We start from the raw sequence: 24,818 nt of genomic DNA on the forward strand, positions 1-24,818 counted from the left end.
ATTCTTCATAATCAGAATCTACACCGTGTCTGCTCCGAGCAACTATAATAGCATTTGAACAGAAAAAGAGTCGTTGTGTAAATCGTAGACGGAGGTAAGAGCAATCTCAACCCTTTTATACAGATAACCAATGGTATTGTTTAGCCGTGGGGGAGGGTCGTATGCATGCAACTGACAGATGCGTTTGTTGTATACTCTATACGGCTTTATGCTACATATCCGTGTTAAAGCGACCTTTCTAAGAGCTGAACATTTTGTCAGAGAAAGGTAGCTCAATACACCAACCGTTCGTGTATGACACTGCCGTGATGCTGAAACGCCAGATGCGTCTTAGAAACCGTTACAAATACAGGCTACATAAATGTAGCATTTTATTGCTATTACAACAATACGCCTACCACACCATTCGCCTACATTGCTTTCAGCATGTTACCAATCACGGTCACCGGGAAATACATCTAATCAGTTATTAAATAATATAATCTCAAACGTTACCTGTCACCACCTTCCCCATTCGTCTGTAAGGGTCGTGTGGCCAAGGTTATGGCGGTACTGTGGTGATGTAAGGGTTAATGAATGTAAAAAAAGAAAAGAAGAAAAAAAAACCCGTATTGATCAGTGTCTGCGGGTCATAAGAACTGTTCATTTTTAGCTAGCAGTGTATACATTTGATGAGACAACGTTTTTATCTGGTGGTAGGCTACTACCCTCTCGTTTAGGGTGCACATGAACCAGTGCTCGGCACGGTACATCAGATGTTCTGCCGGTAGACCGGCTGTGTATACTGGAAGGACCAGCACTGTGTCGACGCCACAGTATAGGCTATGTAGAAAGAGGGAGATTTTTTAAAATATATTCTTTGGTGACATAGCCTACTAGACTACTGCTATGAATCTAAAGCAAATAGTCGCTTATTATCAATGAAGCAAGCTTAGAACGCGATACAAATAGGGCATTTCGTACATGTTTTGTTTAGTGTTCTGCTTGTTTAGTGTAGTGTGGCTGTATGCCATGTGAATTACAATGACCATAATTCATTAGACCTAATTAGAGGGTTGAGGAGAGGGTCACGGGTGCTAATGACAAGACTAGAGACTGAAGGGCCCTGCAGATGAATATTGTGTTGAGTGGATGTTAGCAGAAACAGGTACAGGGAGATCGAGGATGATGTGGTCAAAAGATATGCAGAGAGATGGAAGAGTTGGAAAAGAGGAACAAAGAGGGAGAGAGATAGAGAGGGGGATGATGTCAGAAAGAGATGGAGAAAGAGAGAAAGAGGAGGGGGAGTCAGAAAAAAAGAATGAGGAAGTCAGAAATTAAGATACAGGAGAGCTCTCCAACACCTAGCATGCCGACTCACCTTAGAGAGATCTGTAATTGAAATGCTGACTGTATCACACTTCACATGTCTCTTATGTCACTGATTCTACATAATTAACACATACTGTTCCATGTCTCAAGGTGCTATGCTTGCCAGACAGGATGCAGTTACTGTAACTCACTCCTCCGTCACCCACCATGAATTTAATTGCTAGCTTTTTGGTGGCATACCTGGCTAAAGCTGTGTTAATGATAGGTGGTGACCCGTGACTGTGAGCCAGCCAGCCACCAAGCCAGACAACTACCCAGCCAGGGAGTCAGCTATCTACCCAGCCAGCGAGTCAGCTATCCACCCAGCCAGCCATCTATTCCTAGCCAGCTAAGCAGCCTGCCTACCTGCAAGAGTGTTGCAGGTAGGCAAGAGCCTGTTAGTGTTGTTGAAAGGTCTCATCCTGAGGCTTGGCTCTAAGAGGAAGCAGCCATGGTCCCCCATGGTGCACCTGGCACAGCTTCCCATGGTGCACCTGGCACAGCTTCCCATGGTGCACCTGGCACAGCTTCCCATGGTGCACCTGGCACAGCTTCCCATGGTGCACCTGGCACAGCGTAAAGGCCATCTCTCTACCTACAAAAAACATCCAATGTGATAGCCTTACATTATTATCATCAAGAGTAATGGTTACTACATAGTTATATTGAACTCCTGCTGTGTGGTTTTTGTAAACCGTAAGTGTATCCACATACCTTGAGTGCGTATGAATACATCATGTAAACAACAACACAGAATGAGTGACAACATTGTCAATTACGTCATCCTCATTTTCTTTCAGTTTGATTTTCTGAAAGGCATTGTGTGTCTATTTTGATTCCATTTAGAGGGAGACAGGGTCTGTGATGTCATCTTTCTTTGACACTGGCGAGGCAGATGGAGGGCTGAGTCATTTTATCTTGGCTCCAGCAGCTAGGCCTACTCTCTGCTCTTATGGACTGTGGAGTCTGTGTAGGGTGTGTGTGCATGTTTCAAATCTGATAGAATTCATTCTAAGTGCTGCCTTGAAGCCATCTTGTGCCTGCCAATGAAAGCTGTGTTTTTTCATATATATTCAGGGTGAAGGGGGGTATTTATCACACACTCTTTCCTTTCAAGTCTTACTTGGATCCCAGTTCTGTTTCAGGAGATGATAGTCACATGGGGAGAACAGCTCCATTTAATGCCTCTTTTATACTACACAGTACGGGCTTAACTTGACTCTACCCACCTTTTCTGGTTTTCCATCGGGCAACCCTAACTACCCGGTACTGTTTTTTAGGATTTTATGGTAGCACCTGTGTTGTGGCTTCAAGCAAGCTGTTGCATTCCTGTACAAATCCGCCATTTTTATATAACTACTTTATAGCGGCCTATGAAGGGTTCCAAGGTCTATAAATGGAAGCCAAAATTGTTTTATTCACTGTACTACTTGATTAAATGGCAACCCCCAAATCAAGTCATGGTCAGTAGAGGAGGTGCAGACGTTCCTCTGTGTTTCCAACAAAGGATCCAGCAAGAGTGTGTGAGTCACGTTGAAGACAGCGTCCCAGCAGTTTCACGCAGCATAGCTGTGATGACCAGCTATGCCAGGGGTACACAAGTGCACGAAAAAGCACAGCGCGTGAAGTTTGAGTTCAGCGAGTACTGTGTGGTGGGAAAAGCAACATAAGACTAACTTAGTACCACAGGGTGTCTATAACCTTACTGGGCTTCCCAGTACCCTTCTACTGTTCTGGGCTGTGGCCTGGCCTTGTACGCTCGGATTTTCCATGAGGCGGTGTTTCAGTTATAGTCCTGGGATGGTGTTCCAGTTAGAATCCCAGGGTTGGGGTTCCAGTTCAAATCTTGGGATGGTGTTCCATATAGAATCCCAGGGTTGGGGTTCCAGTTCAAATCTTGGGGTGGTGTTCCAGTTAGAATCCCAGGGTTGGGGTTCCAGTTCAAATCTTGGGGTGGTGTACCAGTTAGAATCCTGGAGTGGTGTACCTGTTAGGGCGAGTTCACACCAACTTTGTTGAGTCTGGTTGAACCAAACCCTGGCGCGTTTACCCCCTTAATGCGGTTTGTTTGGGGTGGTGTGAAAGCCGAAATCGAACTCTGTTGCGGACCAACCGCACTCTGGTCCGCCTCGAAAGGGTAGTCTCGGACCGCTTTCAAGTGAATTCTGGAGCGGTTCATTTCTGGTGTCAACACCAATCAAACCAATCACAGGAAGAGTACTATTTCATGGGTGTCTTTTGATGACTGCAATGCATTGATCCGCTAATTGTGTAATATACAGCAAAATATTGTATTATTATTTAAAATATTACTTAATTATTATTACTACTAAATGTATGATTGTTATTCTTAACAAAAATGCAGCACCCTTTTCTATATAGAACTTTTTATTTAGGCTATGTAGCATGTAGGGCCAAGTATGCATTTGATCAAGGAAATGCATATGGATTCTGTTAACATAAGATGCTTTTATGATAGCCATAGGCTACTATGCCCGCAGAAATGGATGACCTCATCAAATTATACTTTTCTATCGGATTTAGCAATAAGGAAATACCCGCGATTATGAAATTGCGGGTATTTCCTCAGAATCACCAGATTGTCATAAGCCTCCGGACTTTGAAGAGAGTGCCATGATTTGGGCCTATTCAGAAGGAAACAACATAGGGCAACTGATTTGGATGCGGTATATAGCTTTTTAGCAAATACGTGACTTTCTTCTCTCACAAATTAGCGGTTTCATAATCTCTGAGAATCTCTGAGTTATGATTTATTTATTTGAATATTCCCCTCATTCGGTTCTGATTTATATATTTTAAATTATATTTTTACCATCAAATTGTACCAATAATTGAGCCGCATTTATAATCACATGACTCACTTCTGGATTGTTAGCAGGACTTTCAATTAACTTTTTTTTACTTGGTGGCACTGGTGCACAAATGCTCCTAATTATATTTTGAGGTCGCAAGACACCATTTCGGGAGCATATGTGACTAAATGGTCGCAATTTAAAGCCCTGGTTATACTTTGGCCTTTGTGAACACAAACCGGACCAATTAAAAAATATAAAACAATGCAACATCCTCGCACTGATTCAATTTAGGACCTTTAGGTCTGAACTCACCGTTAGAATTCCGGGGGTGATGTTCTAGAGAGAATCCTGGGGTGGTGTTCCAGTTAGAATCCTGGGGTGGTGTTCCAGTTAGAATCCTGGGGTGGTGTTCCAGTTAGAATCCTGGGGTGGTGTTCCAGTTAGAATCCTGGGGTGGTGTTCCAGGGAGAGAGGGATATTGGGAGGTATTAGGTTTTCTGTAATAGAGTAGAATACCCCCTGTGGCCCACAGCTTAGTAACTGCTGCTGAAAGTGGACCATGGATCAGCCTCGTAGCAGCCTGGTGGCTGGTGACAGGGTTTGTTGCGCAATATGTGACAGTGTTTTTGTATGCTGTGTGTTTGGTGTCTACAGAAGTCCTTTTTGGATGCCCAGAAAGCAGCACTGCAAGATCTCACCATGAACAAGAACAAACGCGAGAAAGAGTTCTACAGCGTGGAGGTGGGCGACTCCACCTTCACAGTTCTGAAACGCTACCAGAACCTGAGGCCCATTGGATCAGGGGCCCAAGGGATTGTCTGGTAACTATGGTTATAACTTCATACACAGAGCTATGACTGAGAAAGCACAAGGCGGTTATTGTTTCCAGTAGTTCTAACGTTGCCTGACAACAGAGAGGTTCCAGAATCTGTAGGTAAAGAGCTGGGGCAACGCATAGCTGCACATGTGTGACCAATGGTGACACGACAAGAAGAAGAAAGTGAATCCCAAAATACGAATCCAAAATGCAAATCCCAGATTGTTAATCCCCCAAATTTGTATCTAAAAATGTGAATACCAAACCTCTCTCAGTTCTCTGTATTCCATAAAGAAAAGTCTTGTTCTGCTCATTCATATTCAGTGCTGTCATCTGCATGGGGGAATGTGGAACAGCCTGTACTTTAGCTACACTCCACACATGGCCTTATTCTGACCATGGTTGCTAGCGTCCTAGAAACTAGGATTCAGTATACAAACCTAATAATTAATTTCATGCCCACAAATGTCTTGAGTGCTTTCTTATCATTTGAAAAGCATTCAGATACCAGTCAAGGTTTCTACAGTGCTGCCGTATGCAGCTTTGTAACATTGTCGTCCATTTTGTCTTCTAGTTCAGCATATGACCACAATCTTGAACGAAATGTCGCCATCAAGAAGCTGAGTCGGCCGTTCCAGAATCAGACCCATGCCAAGAGGGCATACAGAGAGCTGGTGCTCATGAAATGTGTCAATCACAAAAACGTAAATGTCTAAGCAGTTCAATAATGTCCGTCAAATAAATTGTTGGTTTTATTGATCCTGTTCTCTTTCGAGAAACCCAACCTTTGCCACTGTCTCACCGGCATGTTTGTCTGTTTTTACATTCACAGATTATCGGTCTCCTAAATGTATTCACTCCACAGAAATCATTAGAGGACTTTCAAGATGTGTAAGTTGGACTAATATATTGAATGTTTGTTTTGTTGTCAGTAACAGCTTGTGTAACTAGCTATATTCAGTTTGAAATGTTTTAATGCTCTGTCAGTCATTTAGTGAAGTAAGATAGCCCATACAGCGTTCTCAACTGTGACGGAATGACTCATCAAAGTAGAAAATAGAATGTTGGTTTCTATAGTAACCTTGAAGGATTTCTATGGGCTTTTATCACCTTGTCAATAATGAAGACAGTGTTAACGTTTATGTGTGTGTCCTTTGTTCTTTATTTTTTCTCCCCCTCTGTCTCACGCTCTCACTGGCTGCCCCTCAGGTACCTGGTGATGGAGCTGATGGATGCCAACCTGTGCCAGGTTATCCAAATGGAGCTGGACCACGAGAGGCTGTCCTACCTGCTGTACCAGATGCTGTGTGGCATCAAGCACCTCCACGCTGCTGGCATCATACACAGGGTGTGTTAGCACATAGACACACACATGGGAGGGGTCAAACATGCATGACGAATGCACATAAACACACACTGGAAACATGCATGCACACTTAACACACAGGGAACACATACATTCACACTGACATACAAAAGGCACCTACTGTATACATTCACACTTACATACTCAAACGTATACTTACACCCACGTAGGGCACATACTTAGACTTAAGCACCCAATATTTCTTACATTCATATTGTCTTATATATTTATTTTCTTGTCCTCTTTATTTGTGCAGCAGTATAAACAGTTTTTTTTTTTTTTACTTTTTCACACTTCTGTACATATACAGTACACACACACACACACACACAATTGCTTTACAGGACTATGCTTCAGTTCTAGTGGCCAGGATCTGGAGGAAGCACTAACCTATGTTTTTCTATGGTCATTAGAATACTGTCTAAGTGAGTCTTCATATTGATCGGAGTCTTAGCTCACACTCAGTCTCCACAGATACACCACTTTACAAGATGGCAGCAACATGACAAAAAATCCTTTAAGTGATCTGGTGTAGATTTAAAAGTACTTTTCACTGTAATATTTTAACTCATTCAGGCCCAAACATCCATAGGTTCCAAGTCTAGCCTAACGACCACATGGATCTTGAAATGTGAGCCACTTGTGTAATGTAGATCCGACACCTCCTCCTGTATATAGCTCGTTCCATGTTCTGTTCTGGCTCATAGTCATTAGCAGGTGAAGGTGGGGTGTCCTCATTAGCTTGGTCTATCCCGTGGGGAAGTTGCAGACATCAAAGATCTGTTTACGTCATCCCACGCCATCTCACAGCGTCAGCACCATGCCTGCATAGAGGAACCCTGGAATGATGCTGACAAACATTCATAAGTCTGCCTGGTGCTGCCGACTGCAGTCTTATGAAACGCATACAGTACATGAACACACCAGCACACACTCAGACATGAACACACCAGCACACACACACATACATGCACACAAGTGCACGGGCACTAAAACACACTGCCATACACACTTGTACATTCAGATAGTTTTGAAGGATTATGAATGAAATCTATATCTACCCTTCAGGATCTGAAGCCCAGTAACATCGTAGTCAAATCAGACTGCACATTGAAGATTCTGGACTTTGGTTTGGCAAGGACTGCTGCCACGGGCCTCCTCATGACGCCATATGTGGTCACGCGCTACTACCGCGCTCCTGAGGTCATCCTCGGCATGGGTTACCAAGCCAACGGTCAGTACCTGTCAATCAATCCACTTGTCAACCGGTCAGGTGATCTATTAACCTCTGTGGTGATGCATGTTAAAATAACAAGGACAGTATGTTTTCCCTGTTGCTCACATCACTAGCTCCTCCTCTTCTTCGGGGTGGTGAACTGAAACAAATTGATTACTGCCAAAGTATATATCATGCATGTATATACAGCATAAATACAGTATATACTATACTATATAGCCTATGTATGTATATACAGTATATATGTATACGTAACTGCATGAATTAATAAGTGCATTTCTTCACGAGGGGATGGATGCTCTTAGGTAGCTAACCTGCTGCTGTGTTCCTCTCTCTTCTCTCCTCTTCTTTCTGCTCTGCACTGTCCAGTGGACATATGGTCAGTGGGCTGTATTCTGGCCGAAATGGTCCGCCATAAAATCCTCTTCCCTGGACGGGACTGTATCCTTGTGGCTCTACTGGAGGGGCTTAACAGACTTGCTAGCTAGTGATTAACTCAACACTCACCTGTCCTCCCGCTGCTTGTAGGGCTAACTTAACACTTCCTGTCCTCCTGCTGCTAGTGCTAACCCAACACTCACTTGTCCTCCTGTTGCTAGTGCTTATTCAACACTCACCTGTCCTCCTGCTAATGCTATTTTTAACTCGACACTCACCTGTCCTCCTGTTGCTAATGCTAACTTAACACTCACCTGTCCTCCTGTTGCTAATGCTAACTCAACACTCACCTGTCTTCCTGTTGCTAATGCTAACTCAACACTCACCTGTCATCCTGCTGCTGCTAATTGATGCTAATGCTAACTCAACACTCACCTGTCCTCCTGCTGCTGCTAATGGATGCTAATGCTAACTAAACACTCACCTGTTCTGCTAGTGCTAACCATACACTCACCTGCCCTCCTGCCTCTAATGCTAATTCAACCATCACCTGTTCTGCTAACTCAGCAATCACCTTTGGTTCTCTGTCATGCCTGTGGACTTTTATTGGACGTTGTGACTAAGTGTGGCACCTGCTATATTTGGGCCATTCTCCCTTATAAAACAACCTAATTTTGTCCTTTTCTCAAGTGTGTTTGCATGCTAACATCCGTGTCCTATTATCGTCCTGCCTTCCCCTCCTCCTCTTCATCCCTCTTTCCTTCCCTCTCTTCTCCAGTGGATGTATGGTCAGTAGGCTGCATCCTGGCTGAAATGGTGAGAGGTAGTGTTCTGTTCCCTGGCTCTGATCGTATCCTTACCCTGCCATCCACCCCCCCCTTTTATTATTTCATCTCTTGTGATTGCTGTCAATCCATCCAATGCCCCCCTCTTCCTCCTCTACATGTTTCTCCATCCCCATCACTGCCCAGCGCTCATAGAACACCACACACAGTTTAAGAACAGATCAAATTCCAGAAGGGTAAAGAATCGTGTACTGTATAATTCCAGTTACCAGGCCTGTAACAGCCTGGTGTGCCAGGTTAGGTCTGGGGTCAGTGTGCGGTGTGTTTCCCTGACCCTGCGGCCGAGCAGACATCGACCAGTGGAACAAGGTGATCGAGCAGCTGGGGACGCCGTCCCAGGAGTTCCTGTTGAAGCTCAACCAGTCCGTCAGGACGTACGTGGAGAACCGGCCACGCTACGCCGGTTACAGCTTTGAGAAGCTCTTCCCCGACGTCCTGTTCCCCGCCGACTCAGAGCACAATAAACTGAAAGGTAATGTGTGTACGGGAGAGTGTGTACGGGTTGTACATACTGGAGTGTATGTACGGGAGTGTATGTACTGGAATGTGTGCACGGGAGGGTGTTAGAGAGAGGAAGAGGGAAGAAACAAATCTGCTTACCTTTTATCTAGGAGATGGTAAGCAGATTTGTTTCTTCCCTCTCCAGTCTGTGATACACACGTATGACATACTGTTCACTATGGGTGTGTATATTACATCATCAAACTCTGCTGTAAACAACATCAATAATTCATATTGATAATATTCAGAAATGAATAATAATCCTTTGTCTCCTACTTTGTCCCTAGCGAGCCAGGCAAGGGACCTGCTGTCAAAGATGCTGGTGATTGACGCATCCAAGCGAATCTCAGTGGACGAGGCCCTGCAACACCCCTACATCAACGTGTGGTACGACCCCACCGAGGTGGAGGCGGTGAGGCACTACTTTGATCTCAAACTGTCTCAGTTGTGGAATGCCAGCAAAAAGTGATCATGCCCGGGATTAAAACCCCCCAAATCATATGCATTTTGCGTCTCCCTTTCTTCTCTCTGTTACTCTCTCTCGCTGTCTCTTCTCTCTCTTCTCTCCTCAGCCTCCTCCCAAGTTCACAGACAAGCAGCTGGAGGAAAGAGAGCACACAGTGGAAGAGTGGAAAGGTGAGGGAACCTTCTAGAGCAGAACATGCCAATATAATTGCCTATAAATGTGTCAGCTCCTGTTACCTATAATGACAAAGAAACATTTCTACATATACAATTCAGTCTCCATTTATTAGTATCCATTTACTACAGTCTCCATTTATTAAAATAACTTGTCAATGTTGCACAGCACACACACAGAATGGAACATGACGCTGGGAGCAGGCCAAAGATGGTGTCTAAATATCACTGTCAGTGCCTGGTACGGCAAGATGAGGTCATAGCTACCCCTGCCAGGTGTTAACGGGACCCCCCTCCCTCCCTCTCCCTCCCCCCCACCCCAGTAGTCAGGGGGTCAGACCAGCACCACAGCATTCTAACATTGCTAACACACATGTATCTGTATTCTGTTACTCACAAGGTATATGTGGAAAAGATGTCTCACCTGCCTGTGTGACTTCTTTTTTCCTGCTCCCTGGTCATCTGATAGGTCATTTGACTGCAGGGAAATAATAACTATTTGCACTCTATCAAATTTCAGGACCCTCCTTTCATTACTTTTCCTAGATATGTGCGTTTTATCACCCAGTTACCTTAAAGGTTCAAAACGATTTTGCTCCTATTTCTGCTAAATTCCTGCCAGCCTCCCTTTGGCCATGTTGTTTTCTGGCTGCGATTCTCTTTTCTCTCAGCAGATGTCGCAGGGGCTCCCTCGTAGTGTTTTCTGTCATTGTGAATACTAGTGCACAGTGCCCATGATGCAGTTGGTGCTTACAGTTTTACATTTACATTTAGTCATTTAGCAGACGCTCTTATCCAGAGCGACTTACAGCAAGTACAGGGACATTCCCCCGAGGCAAGTAGGGTGAAGTGCCTTGCCCAAAGACACAACGTCAGTTCCATGACCAGGAATCAAACTGGCAACCTTCGGATTACTAGCCCGATTCCCTCACCGCTCAGCCACCTGACTCCCTTGTTTTTCACAATGGTTAACACACGTTTCTCAAAACAGTAACGGCTTTCTCAAAACGGCACACACAAAACTGAAAACCTTACACACAAAATGCTAAACCTGACACTCCCTTTGCAAGATTACTCTTTGCCATCAAATCTCTTACCTGTTCACAAAATGGAACTCGTATTCTCATTTGGTACACACAGCCATATTTTCAAATGACACACACATACCATTCATAACAGTACACACAACTAAGCATTTGTTAAACACTACCAAGCATTCACAGCACACTGTAGTGCAAAATTGAAAACACCATTATAGAAATGGAACACACCATATGAATGACAATGGCTCTGAAGAATGAGCCATTTCTCTTTTTGTAAAATGTGTCAGTGTAGGCCTACTTTTTTCATAGTGAAAGATAAAATAGCACACAAATATGCAGCAAAAAAAAACGTTTTATTTCGGTACACACAGACAACAGGCTGACGGTCTGGACGTTCCTGAAAGTAGCATGGTCAGCCAGGATCCTAGTTTGTATTTGTCAGAGTGTGATAGCATTGTTCTCACAAACCATATTTACAATTTCAGTCTCCTGTTCGGCTGTGAAAGTGTGTGTTCTTCCTCCACGGTGTGGTACTCTTTCAGTCCTGCAAAATACAAATACTGTCAGCACACTGTATTCTATTGAGTGTGCTGACATGCAGTATTACAGTACACAAGGCAAATAGATTTCGTACTTGTTTTCCATCCTGAAGATTCAAATGATGTCAGCAACTGTGAAGCGGCTGAGATTTGGTTGGACCCTCTGGCCAGCCTCCCTCATGCTCAAACCATGATTGAGCACATGGTCAACCACAGTGGCCCGAATCTCATTAGAGATGACCGTTCTCCTTTTTTCTCCTCCTTCTTTTCCTTGTCCTTCTCCTCCTCTTCCTCCTCCTTGTCCTCATCCTTGTCCTCCTCTTCATCTTTGTCCTCCTCCTCCTACTCTTCCTCCTCCTCTTCCTTCTCTCTGTCCTCCTACTCCTCCTCCCCCTTGTCCCCTCCTTCTTGTCCTCCTCTTCCTCCTCCTCCTCTCACTCTTACCCCTCTCCTTCTCTGGTTGTCAATATGTTCTCCATTGTTCACCAAACAAAACAGAGACCCAAGGCCCTTTTTATGCTGCAGTCCTGATTGCAAATTGCTCACCAGACCTTAGTGTTTAGAGAATAGTTGAATAGATTTTACTTGAGAAGTGTGTGCAACAACTGAACATTGTGTGTAGTGTTTTGACAACAAGATGTGTAATTGACATCAGTGTGTAAACAAGGAAAGTCAGTCTAATGCAGATAAGGGAGTGTGAAGTAGTGCCAAATTGGGTTGAGCAATTAGTACATTAAGTTATGGTTGTGTAAAATTATGCAAAATCTTTGCTTTTTGTGTGTTAACAATTGTGAAAAACTGTAAGATGTCAATGAAACACACAAATACAGTTTACTTGAACTATAGATGGTGCACAGTGCCCGTGATCAAATTGGTGGCACACACATTCCTGGAATTATAGATAGGGCACAGTGCCCGCGATGATGTCAGTGACACACACAGATTTCTGGAATTATAGATGGATATTGCAATGCCTGTGATGCAGCTGGTGATGACAGTTCTTCTCAGTGGCTTTGGTACCTATATTTCTAAGATCACAATTGTCATCTCTGAAGTACTTGTCCAACCTCATCTATTCTAGTCACTTATGCACATCATAAAAGCAATTTCTCATTATTTTAAACAAATTGCCAATGCTCTAGTAGTGCATTCATGCAAATGATAGTGTTGCCTTCATTTGTTTGCTGTTTCCTACTTTATCAATTGCTTATGTTATGTTGATCAAAATGTATTATATTGGTTCTCTGTTCATTTATCTTACCACCACAAACATCTAGACATAAAAGTTCACAACACAAGTCATTACATGTACAATGGTTTAGCCAGTTGTCATGATTGTAGGCCTAATTCACCATACAGCTCTTGCATGTACAGTTTTGCCTAATAGGTATTTGCAATGTTTAAATAAATATTATTTTTTATTTTTTTTGTTCTATATAAACCTGTAAAATTGAATTTTATGTATTGCATTCGCATAAATAAGACACAACAACTACCGTATTTCTTTGAATAAACGCCACAGCGTTTATTAAATAACGTTCATTTTTGGTGCGCCGTTTATTCGAGGGCGGCATTTATTCGAGGGCGGCATTTAATTAGTAAGAGAGATTTCGTGTTTTGTAGCTGCAGTGCAGCAATAGACAACTTTGTTGCTGGCATTGTGACAAATGAATCATGCAGCTAAAAACGCAGGTTTCATTTAGGCTACTACCGCTGACCTCCTTGTCTATTCTTTGTTTGTCTATGAGTGCGGCAACTCCCTTTCTCATTGGCTATCAATTAGGTGTGCGTTGGTAATACAACTGTCTCAAATACAAGTGTTCTACATTGTGTAGAAATCTGAAGCAGCATGCCTGAAGCATAACGTTCATACACGTTAGCTTTCAAATAGAAAGCTGTACAGAAAGTTATGTACATGTGTAATAAATACTGGGGTTGAATTTAACCAATTAAATAACCATTTTCAGATTTTTTTGGTGCGGCGTTTATTCGAGGGCGGCGTTTATTACACAACGTTCATTTTTGGTGCGGTGTTTATTCGAGGGCGGTAACTGAAGAGACTCAATTCCTACAGACATCGTTCCTGTTGTATGCCTCATGAAACCAACCAAGGAGGCTAAAGTGGTAGGAATAGTGCCCATGTCTGTGATGCAGCTGGTGATTATAATATTGTAGCACATTTGCAATGTGCAGGCAGTTTTTACGTCAGTAAACACATTAATTTATGTAACAAAATTCACTGATCTATACTTAAATTGTACACTTTATATTGTTGTTCGGTTGAGATGATTTAGGCCTACATACACATGACGACAGTAATTTAATAACGATGAAGCACATTGTTGTTTCATAAACATGGGCAATTGTATGTAGGCTATGGTAAGCTCAATTCTCATGTCATGACATCATTTTGGAGTGGCAACGATCATTTACAATTGTAAAATTCAAATATATTCAGCAAACATTTTACTAAATAAGCACGGGCGAGGCTGTAGGGTTTAGTGTATTCACAGAAGCATTTTCATCGAGAGCTGTAAGTTAGTTCACAGGTTTAGAGCTCACTGAGTAGTTGCACAGTTGCATGGTATATGTGCATTATTGGCAATGACTCTGAATGGTGGGAATGACAGTACAGGGTGTTGAACTTGCTACAATATGAATGAGACATGACGCAGGAATTCTATTGTATAGCTCTGCCAGTAGTTTATTTTATTTTGTTGTACATTTTCTACATTATCTTTTTGTTCATTATGTTTAAATGTTCACTGTTTGCACCTGCCCACCAAAGTAAATTCCTTGTTAGTGACCACTTACTTGGCGATTCAATTCTGATTCTGAATATGGCAAAAGTGATGCTGCGGCTGACAAAATGTTCAAACCAACAGATGTCGAACTTAAAGTATTTGTTGGTCTTGTTTATATGAATGTAGGTGTCACAGTTGGTACCTGGATGACCATTGCTCTTCTGAAATCCTAGACAATGTGCTATCTGCGCTTCGATGACAAGAACACAAGGGCTCATTCTGTCTCAATCTGTTTCTGTCTTTTTCTCTATATCTCTGTTTATCTCTCTGTCACTCTCCAGACATGATCTACAAGGAGGTGTACGACTGGGAGGAGTGGATGAAGAATGGAGTGATCAGAGGACAGCCAGCACCTTTAGGTTAGTTAGTTAGTTAGTTAATAAACAGGTGGGAGACCAAAGGAGGAAGGGAGGGAGATCGATAGAGGCATGGAGGGTGGGAGTCATGGATGGAAGGAGGAAGGGAGAGTGGATCAGGTAAATAATGTAACAGGGTCCAGCTGTTACCCTAATGGCATTGGAGGTGGTCTTCCTGTGTGTGTGTGTGTGCGTGCGTGCGCGTGTGCTCAGATGCTTTCCGTGGCACGGGTGTATCAGTGATCCTGTGTGTTTTTGTCGCAGCACAGGTGCAGCAGTGATTGACGGCTCCCCTCAGCCCGCCTCGTCCTCCTCCTCAGCCAATGATGTGTCCTCCATGTCCACTGACCCCAGTGACCCCTGCAGTGACCCCAACATGATCTCTGACACGGACAGCAGTCTGGACAGCCACACCTCCCTGGGAGCCCTGGGCTGCTGCAGATAACACACACACACACACACACACAGACCCATTCTCATCCCCACCCCGACACTTTGTTACCTTATCATGGTTTAGGGTTTAGGCAACTTTGAAAATATGCTTTTAATGTACAGCTTTTTTACTACCCAACCCCTGCACTGCTGGTCTCCATGCTGTAAATGATTGTGGTTTATCTTTCTAATTCTTTCTTGGGTGTGCATCAGAGTGTGTTGGTTTCCATGTGAATTTGTGATGTGTAGTCTGAGAGAGAGGTTGTTTTGAAGCACATTCTGCACATGACTTTTGTGAAACAGCTGCTAAACAGAGTCTAGACTTACTGTTGGTTGTTGTCTGATTTTCTTATTCTTTTATGAATTACCCTTTCCACTGAACTTTTAACAGCACTGTTATCATTTTCCCTCTTTCTTGTAGAAAGTTTTTTAGTTTTTAAATGCTTTCCTTTTCTTTTGTTCCAGCTATTATCTTTGTTGCTCTGGAAATATATTCTTTTTATTATAGCATTTGAATGAAAGGGGTATTTGTTTGTGTATTTAATTTATTACTTCATGTTGGGGGGTTCAGTCAACAGTGTGAATGTACAGAACATGACATTCTGACTCTCTTTTTAACATATTACAATTACTATTTTGATTTAAGTGCTCTTACATAACTGACATCACTGATTTCAATATAGTTCATTTTTCTCAATGGATTCAACACCCCTCTTTAATATTCTCTCCCTCCTCCCTCTACTCTCCAGTCTTCTCTCACCTGCATCTTGTAGTTAGAGTTCTTGATTAGGATAAACTACCTCACACTAAACACAGTACACATACTGTATGTCTGAATATACAGCACATAACAGCCCACACCATCCAGAAGAGATTTGTATTTATTATGTGTTCGTTTATTTGACGATTGATTGATTTTAAAATGAACAATGCTAGGAGACAGCTAGTGTTGTATGAAATGTACATTTCATTCAGAAGTCAAATGTATATGCATTTCTTTTTATTTTATTCTCAGATTATGTGCAATATGATTTTGTAGAATGTAGTATATAGGTAGTAAGTGGTCCTGCTGTACATTGTAAAAGTAGATTTATGTTCTCTGGGAGTCTGAAAACAGTTTGGTAATCGCCATGGCTACCTTTTGATAGATTAAGGTGTTTTTGTTGGCTCAGTTCCAAACGTATCCCTCTGTCCTATACTCTGGTCCCTATCTCCCAGTTTGGGATTGGGTTCCCTTCCCAGTTGAACTATAATCAGGCTGCTGTATAGTAGCCTCTGGCGTCAGCTCCCAGAATGCAATTCTTGGGAATGTCACGCATGGCCTGAATAAATTCTGCATAGAGATTGACGCAGTGTGGATAAAACGTGTACTGTTTAAACTGTACTGTTTAAACCCTGTCTCTTTGCTTTCTTGGCTGCGTCTAAACAGGCTAAAATGGCCTCCTCTCTTTGCTTCCTCTCCCTCTGCACTGATCAGAAAACATGAGGACAGAAGATGCTGTTTGGCTTGACGCCAAACCAGTTTTATAGAAGTCCATTTGGTTAGGACGTTGAAGGAGATGGAACCAGTGAGATGAGTTGAATGGCTTGGCCAAACACACACAGTAAACAGTAGTCCTGGTCTTGTGCTGTTCGTCTGGTGAAGGCCGGTAGTGTGTTTTAGCCTTTGGATCCGAACATGGCCTGATTCCAGACCAGTTGTATAAAGTGTACAAGGACAATGTCAACCTGCAACTCCTGACAATAAAGGGTTGAATTTGTTCGTGTTTTGTCTTCACTTCACATAATTTATTATTATACATTTCTTATAAAGCGAGTTAATGAATGAACAAGGAATTATACATGGGTCAGTGCAAGTAACCATGGGAATACTGAACCTGATGCACATACAGTATCTGTCAGATAAAGCATTTAACTGACGGTCTGAATGAAATATAATTACTAGTTTCCATCTACAATATTTCCATTTCGGTAAAGGGACTGGAGCAGTGCCCTAGATAGTCTCCTAGGTAAAATAAGCTAGAGGTTGACATGTAGGAAGGCCCCAGCCATGCTAGACAAGGGTTGACACTGACCACCAACATTGTAATATTATAGGCAGCACAGATGATTTTCCATGAAACAAGCTCTTTGGTATCCAGAGCTGTTCACTTGGAGCTGCACAAAAGACTCCAGTGCAGTCAAGGCTAGGAACAGTTCAGCTTCCCAATGATAGGCTGGGAGGGGTGCAGCTGCTCTATGATAGGCTGGGAGGTGTTCTGCTGCCATATGATAGGCTAGGAGGTGTTCTGTTGCCCTACGATAGGCAAGGGAGCGGTAGTCCAGCTGGTCTTTTATGTGGTACGTGGTGCTCCCGTCGTCAGGTCTCCAAGCGTGGTGAAGAACTCCTCCATCTCCTTCTGCAGGTGAACGTTGCGGTTCTCCGCGTCCTGGCGCGCCCTCTCCGAATTCTTCAGGCGGATCTCCAGCATACAGAACCTCTTCTTCTCTTGGTCCAGGTCCTCCTCCAAGCGGCTCATCTGATCCTGGGCCACAGAAAACCCCTCTTCCAGCCTGCCAATGGAACCGGGTACAGATTAGATTGCAATGTAAATAGCTATCATACTGTATAGCAGTACTCTGTCTAATACATCTGTATGTATCGAACACTATCTAACAAACTGTAAATATCTAGCATGAACAGTATTTGTACCTCACACATTATATGTGACCTAAAACTATAGGCTGGCTGTTGCTCTGACCAGCCCTGCTGTCTTACTTGCGAATACGCGTCTCATAGGCTATCCTCTGTCTCTTCAGCTCCTGTTTCAGCTCTGAAACCAGGCTTGTCAGGCTCTCGTTCACCCCTGACCCTTGACCCCTGCTGAGGTCATCCTCAGGGTCAGACCGTCCACAGCCCGCGCTGCTCACAGACTGATCCAGAACCTCGCTGCTGTCCCCAGCCTCCGAGCGCCAACTTTGACCCTGCCCCGACTCCGGACCCTGTGTGACTCGGTCACTTCCTGTCGATTCAGCCAATGAGATCTCACAGGATGTCCAGGTGGAGGAGTTGGAGCTCTCGACAGGCACTCTTAGACTGGAGGGTGTGGCTGTGACGTTGTCATAGGCGGAGAGTCTGTGAGAGTGGGCAGAGTTTTTGTGGGACTGGGAAGGCTTTACGCGAGAGCAGGGAGAGTCTTCCAGCAAGTGTTGTTGAGAGTCTTTTAGTGAGTGTGAGACCTCTTTGAGGGAGAGGGTGGAGTCTTTGAGGCAGAGGGAGGAGTCTTTCAGTCTCTCTCCCGAGGAGGCGGTCCGTCTATGGCTGCGTAACGACGACAGGCCGTTCATCAGCCAGTTGCCTGTGGCAACTGACGACATGTCCCCGGCGGACCCCCCCATCTTCCCTTTGCCCACCCCCAATGTGGCCCCTGCCCCCCCCTTCAAGGAGCACCTCCAGGAGGGCACAGGTTTGGACTGCTTACTAGGGCTAAGGGATGCTCCTCCTTCGCTCTTTCCTTCGCTCTTTCCATCCGCCCTTCTGACTATCTTCCCTTCTGCTTTCGTCTTCTCCCTCCCTTCTGCCTGGAAGTCTTCTGCTGGCCCCTCTGCCTGTCCCGAGGAGGCTGGCTCAGGGGCTTTAGCGTCCAGGGAGGGGGTGCTGGGGGCCGGCTGGAGGGCCTCCTTTAGGGGTCTGGAGCTTGACTCGGAGGAGGGAGAGGGAGCCCTCACTTCCTCGTGGGAGACCCAGCCCACCATGGCACGCTGGCCAGGGGCCTGCGGGGGGGGTGTCGGGGTCTTGGTCTCGTCCTCGGGCCCCTCCCTCTCATACAGCCGAGAGTGCTGGCTGATCAGTAGGGTCATCAGGTGCTGTATCTGGGAGCTGCCTGTAGGGGGAGCCATGGAGAGAGAGTTAGAGAGAGCCTTCATATATGGCACAAAGCTGAGGAGGTGGCAGGGATGATAACACAGGCCTTAGACTTTTCCTCAGAAGCTTTCCCTACCACTTAACTAACCATGTTGTTCATTGAACCCTGTGTATTTTTAACCTAAACCTTTCGGTAAAGTTTTTTATTTTATTATTACTGCAATGCTGCAATTTCCCCATCTATTTCTATCTCTAGAATTAGCATTGGAAGGCTGATGGGGAGTTGAACCAATGACCAGTGGGTCTGAACTCATGTTGTCTGGTTGAGTTGCTGACTCATGGTGTTTACCCTCCATCATGGTGACAGGGTCCTCCACTCTGGGCCGAAGAATGTTGGGACCGAACACGGTGGCCAGGTTCTGAACACTCATCTTGTTCTCACTGGAGTGGGTCTGGACCTCATCCAGAAACCTTACACACACAAACAAATACACAAATGCTCACACACACAGACACACATACGCACAGACACGCGCGCACACAGTCACACACACAGGAACAAATATTGTATTTCACACTGAGCTTCTTAACTCCCCTCCTGTTTATCTGAGCCATGATGCTGGCAGTGTGTGAGTGTAGCAGTCTCCATGGCTTCAGCTGTCAGTACTGTGATGTCATGATGGGTGTATTTATAGTGTGTCTACAGATGGAGGTGGACAGAGAAACAGACACAGATCCCACACTGAATCACTCCTATGTCACTTCCTGTGAGAAAGATTTGTGCGTGTGTGTGTGTGGGGGGGGGGTTTCCTGTTTTTTAAAAGTCTTCGAAACTACCCAGAAATGACGGAACACAAAATTATTGAAAACGTAAATGACACAGTCAGCAAAGCAAAAGTGTATGTGGAACAAACTGTGACTATTCTTTCATTCCTTTTACACAAAATGCATTCAATGGCCATGTTCTCCTAAATCAATGAACTCTCTTCTCATTCATATTCCACTACCTGTAATAAACTATATATTTACAGCACATTATTCAAACGCGCACATTTCCAAAACACATTTAAAACAGAATGATGGCAAATGTCCTGCATTTCTGCCAGATTGAAATATACAAAAACGATTGGCTGAATATTTATTAATTCCAAATATTGATTGCAATTTCAGCTGAAAGCCTACCCAAGTGTCCTGTTTGCAGTCTCGTTACCAAACAGATAAAATAATTTATAACGACTAGTAAACAACCTCACCAAATATACACAGTCACATGTTCACAAACTCATAGTGAATGAGTCGATATCTAGAGATGGGAAGGTAAATTAGATCAGTGCCTTGCCCAAGGACACAACGTCATTTGGCACAGCCAAAACGACGTTGTGTCCTTGGGCAAGGCACTTCACCCTACTTGCCTCGGGGGGAATGTCCCTGTACTAACTGTAAGTCGCTCTGGATAAGAGCGTCTGCTAAATGACTAAATGTAAATGTAAATTTTGATTTGGAGAAAAACAGAACAACATGGGGTTCTTACTTGCAGATGTACTTGAGGAGGTTGTAGTTGACCTGAGGAAGAGCCTTGACCTGTTTCACCAGCTCCTGGATCCCCTGCAGAACAAGAGCACATCCACCATACCTTCAGAGAGAAGTCAGCTCAACTATGAAAGACACTTCGGGTCTCTCTCATAGCTGCACATAGACAACACATACACACACAAACCAATACACACATGCACAAACACAAATTAAACACAATCACAAAAACATATACCACACCCACACACAAACTACTAACACACACACACACACATGAACTAAAACACAATCACACCATCTCGTAGTCCTTGGTGAGCAGCTGGGCGCAGGAGAGGAACTGGGTGTATTTGGTGAATGGGATCACAGGCTCAGGCAGCTCCCTCAAGTACAACTTGAGCAGTGACGCCACTGTGTGGACATCTGTGGAACTGCAGGAGAGGACAGGGCGTGTGCTTAGCTTTGGTGATAAACGGCAAGATCCAGTTTGAACTCAAACTTTAGATTCTGTTTAAAATCCCCCCCCCCCCCCCAATTCTGGTAAGGGTTAAAAATAAGTTATGATACAGATTGTTCCCTGGAATTCCTGTTCCTCTTCCGATCCTTCTCTTTTTCGGTTGTACTTGCATGCACCATTTGTTTGTCTATTTGAATGAAAGCGTCTGCTAAATGATTCAAATGTCAAATGAAATGTAAGTGTTTGTATTTAGTGTAACAGATGACCAGATCTGATGAGGGAGAGTCGTGAATCCTCTCACCTGTCGAACAGAGGCTTCTCTCCCCTGTCAAAAGCGTCCTGCAGCTCTCGCACGAGATTGGTCTGTCCCGGGGCCCTGAATAGTCCCTCCTCCCCAAGCCCCTGTTGGAAGATGAAACACACACACTGCTCCACCAGGACTGGGACCCTGCGCTGGGGAGAACACTGGGCCTCGCACAGCATGGTCTCCTCCAGGTGCTGGCCAAACACACCTAGGAGGACACACACAAACACACACGCACATAAACACACACAGGCACACACCCATGCACACCCACACCCAAACATACAAGATATTGCATTAGCAAACATGCAGAGTAATAATAACATTTGTGTTAATGTACTGTACTTGCATGTGTTTTTTGACAGTGAGTGAGTGTGAATGTATGTGTGGCTACAGTATGTGACCAAGGAAGAATTGAATTTATAGTTTTTTAGCCCCTATGTTTGTAAGAAATGCACTTGCGGTGCTTAAACATGCCTCTATTTACTGTCTCACCCTGTGTGTAAATGTGTGTATGTAAGTGTGTGTGTGTGTACGTGTGTGTCGTACCTCCCCCCAGAGTGGTCCATATGGCTCTGCGTATAGCTCTGACCCAGTCCTCCATGTCACTGTGGGAGTTAGCCATCAACAGGAAAGACTCATGGCTCAGCCCTGAACGATCCTTCTCTCCAGCACCTCCTAAACACACACACACACACACACACACATGCATACATATTATATGTGACAGTGAAGGGCTATCGATGAATGCAAGGGAAACACACCTAAGTCTTTCAGAGCATATGCTCATCTTTATGAGTTACTAAAACATCCTTGCAAACAAAAATGACTTTGAATGTCTGTCCTTGAGTGCTTCTACTCAGAGCCCGTGTGTGAGGCTCTGACTGAGCTCCAGAAGTCCTTCTCTGAGCACAGACAACCACCCTGTGTGTGCACGGTGCACGTGTACATGTGTGAACTTGCGTCTGTGCATGGTGTGTGTGTGTCTATTGCAGTGACACAAACTCTGTCATGTGGGGAGAGAGATGACCTAGAGAGGCAGAGACCAGATTCTGCATATGCTGTAACCATGTGTTTCTCTCTCACACCTTCTCTCCCTGTGTCTCTCTGTCTGTCTCTCTCTCTCTCTCTCTCTCTCTGTTCTTTCTGTATTTTCTCTGTATTTTCTCTCTCTTTCTACTTTCTCTCTCTCTGTCTCTCTCACTATTTCACTTTGACTTGCTGCCTTTCTCTCCCTCCCTTTCCTCCTCCTCCTCTGCCCCCCCCCCAAGGTGACACCATACCCACACTCTCCAACACACATGACATACTCTCAGACAAATACATGGTACGCACTTTTACACACACACAGAACACACTTTTACACTCACTCACAAACACACACACACACACAGTACACACACGCAGGTGTTGACGATATTGACATTCATGTCATTTATAGAGCCGTGTGCTGAATGGGCACAGGCATGCAGGTCATGAGGCAACACTTTCCCTCTCAGGTGTGTGTGTGAGAGTGAGTGAATGTGTCTTCCACATATCAGTTAACCAGCCAACACTTTCTCTCTCAGATTTATGGCCATGCGATTCCCCAAAGCTAAGTCAGGAACAGAAAGAAAGACAGGTATCCAAACGAACGGACAGATAGACACAGGGAAAGAGGGACAGAGGGAAAGAGAGACAGAGGTAGGGAGAGAGACAGAGACAGAGAGACAGAGACAGAGAGCGACCGAGAGACAGAGGGAGAGAGAGACAGAGTGGCAGAGGGAGGGAGAGACAGCCAGACAGAGCAAAACTTCTCCCTTGCTGCATGCTCATTCACCTAACACAGCTGAATGTGTTTTCCAGAGATTGTCTGTGGGACACAAGGTCATATCTATGGGAGCTGTTCATGTATTTATCTATGGAAGCAGTTTATCGCTGGCATTCATCTCATTCTAGGAGAAGAGAGCATCCATTCACACTACTGGCTTATGTTGTTACCGGGGAAGTAATGCCTGACATGACCCCTGTCATGACACCTGCCATGACCCCTGGTCTCTACTGACACCCAGACAAAGAAAGTTCACCAAGACACTACACACAGACATAATACCTCGCTTTAACTCCATACAGCTGTACGTCCGTAGAGATGGGACATACACTCCAACACACAGAAATGCAAGCCCATATGCAGGCACGGTGCTTGCACACACAGACACACGCCTCCACACGCACACATGCAAACTAAATGTGACCAGAATATCCACACCTTTATGTAAAAGAACTTGGAACCTTCCAAGCTATCTTCCGGCTGCAGGTCAACATGCTGTGCTTACCCAAGAAGATGTCAGGGGCGGTGTGCGGCTTGCAGCAGATATGGCCCATGGTTGGATCCAAAAGAGAGGGGTGAGAGAGTGAGATGGTGAGAGTGAGAGGGGGGGTAGGGGTGTGAGATGAGGGGGTGAGAGTGAACGGTGAAAGGGTGCGAGAGTGAAGGGGTGAGAGTGAAGGAGTGGGGGTGATGGGTGAGAGGGTGAGGCGGTAAGAAGGCAAAATAGTGAGATAGGGGGTGACCGTAGGGGAGGGTGAATGGATGACAGGGTGAGAGGATGAGAGTTAAGAGAATAAGAGTATGCGAGAGAGTGAGAGGGTGTGTGTGTGTGAGAGAGAGTGAGAGAGAGTGAGAGGGTGAAGGAGCACCCGCCGACTACCCAGCTGGTACAGTCAGGAGGAATCTACAGCTGTGACATGTCAGTTACCCTCCTGCCAGCGGCCCTACAGGGTGCCAGGCTGCACAGTGTGCATGTGTGTGTGTGTGTGTGTGTAGGGGAATGCGAGATGTGGTGCAAGGCCAGATAGCTAATAAAGAGAGACAATAGTCCTATCCCAGTCTGACTAGTAAAACTCCAACTATTAAACCACCACACACAAACAGGTCGTCCCACGTCTCAAAGTAACAAAGGTTCTCTGGCAGAAGTCCTGTCATTTGGTTCCCTGTACCCCCTTCCACACACACACATACACACACACATACACGCAGGCATACACACATACACTCTCACACACACACTCTCTCACAAACACACACACTCTCTCTCACACACACACACACACACACACGACACACACATATACACACACCTTCTCTGTCACCCTCTTGCTTTGTTCCACACAACCTCATATAGTCTAGGACTACAGTGACAGACAAAGCTATTGTACATACAAACCATACCATGCAAGCAACATCTGTATGAGACAATATTCTCCATCTTAAAACGTTCTCATTTCCTTTCCATATTTCTATATGGCTTTCGGAAAGATTGTGAAAAAGTGTTCAAAAGAAATAGACTTAAATGTCTGCTGTACCAGAGGGTGAATGAGATGTGTCAGCCATGTCAACTCACCTGGAATAATCTCAAACAGGTGGCGACCAGGTTCATCCTGATTGGCTGGAATCTCGTTAACCTGACTACCTTGGAGAGGGATACAGCCCTGGAAGAGAGAAAAATAGAAAGAGTGGTGAACAGTATCTTTAAGGGACAAATAAATCGATGATAACTGCCAGAATTGATTAGCTAGCA

The 24,818-nt window shown here is 44.5% G+C and overlaps 2 protein-coding genes across 9 annotated transcripts in view; one reads left to right on the forward strand and one right to left on the reverse strand.

Moving 5' to 3' along the window:
* Positions 1 to 16,883, forward strand: mapk8a (mitogen-activated protein kinase 8a). 3 transcript variants are annotated; one of them, XM_067236783.1, is made up of 12 exons: positions 1 to 94; positions 4,821 to 4,987; positions 5,558 to 5,687; positions 5,816 to 5,874; positions 6,193 to 6,331; positions 7,418 to 7,583; positions 7,956 to 8,027; positions 9,099 to 9,281; positions 9,598 to 9,722; positions 9,883 to 9,946; positions 14,617 to 14,694; positions 14,961 to 16,883. In XM_067236783.1, the coding sequence occupies exons 2-12, from the start codon at positions 4,866 to 4,868 to the stop codon at positions 15,134 to 15,136; spliced, it is 1,314 nt and encodes a 437-aa protein (XP_067092884.1). In that variant the 5' UTR covers positions 1 to 94; positions 4,821 to 4,865; the 3' UTR covers positions 15,137 to 16,883. The 3 variants fall into 3 exon arrangements, with proteins under 3 accessions (XP_067092884.1, XP_067092885.1, XP_067092883.1); XM_067236784.1 differs by lacking the exon at positions 7,956 to 8,027 and adding an exon at positions 8,743 to 8,814 and having other exon boundaries at positions 14,956 to 16,883; XM_067236782.1 differs by lacking the exon at positions 7,956 to 8,027 and adding an exon at positions 8,743 to 8,814.
* The window catches only part of arhgap22a (Rho GTPase activating protein 22a), a 14,186-nt gene continuing 5,421 nt past the window's right edge, over positions 16,054 to 24,818 (reverse strand). For 5 of the 6 annotated variants that reach the window (XM_067236776.1, XM_067236779.1, XM_067236778.1 and 2 more), the window contains 8 exons: positions 24,642 to 24,729; positions 21,808 to 21,936; positions 21,256 to 21,466; positions 20,796 to 20,928; positions 20,499 to 20,572; positions 19,317 to 19,438; positions 17,882 to 18,986; positions 16,054 to 17,676 (listed from right to left, as the gene is read on the reverse strand). In XM_067236776.1, the coding sequence (XP_067092877.1) occupies positions 17,457 to 17,676; positions 17,882 to 18,986; positions 19,317 to 19,438; positions 20,499 to 20,572; positions 20,796 to 20,928; positions 21,256 to 21,466; positions 21,808 to 21,936; positions 24,642 to 24,729 (2,082 nt within the window). In that variant the 3' untranslated portion in view covers positions 16,054 to 17,456. Of the gene's footprint in view, positions 17,677 to 17,881; positions 18,987 to 19,316; positions 19,439 to 20,498; positions 20,573 to 20,795; positions 20,929 to 21,255; positions 21,467 to 21,807; positions 21,937 to 23,573; positions 23,602 to 24,641; positions 24,730 to 24,818 lie in introns of all 6 variants that reach the window. The other variant, XM_067236781.1, reaches the window with a different exon arrangement.

Source organism: Osmerus mordax, chromosome 5 (assembly GCF_038355195.1).
Source record: "Osmerus mordax isolate fOsmMor3 chromosome 5, fOsmMor3.pri, whole genome shotgun sequence".
Lineage (NCBI taxonomy): Eukaryota > Metazoa > Chordata > Actinopteri > Osmeriformes > Osmeridae > Osmerus > Osmerus mordax.

Bases quoted from the DNA above. Each gene is read 5' to 3' on its own strand.
- mapk8a (XM_067236783.1), top strand. From the start codon at position 4,866: ATGAACAAGAACAAACGCGAGAAAGAGTTCTACAGCGTGGAGGTGGGC. The intron at 4,988-5,557 runs GTAACTATGGTT...TTTGTCTTCTAG, and splicing joins GGGGCCCAAGGGATTGTCTG to TTCAGCATATGACCACAATC. The intron at 9,282-9,597 runs GTAATGTGTGTA...CTTTGTCCCTAG, and splicing joins AGAGCACAATAAACTGAAAG to CGAGCCAGGCAAGGGACCTG.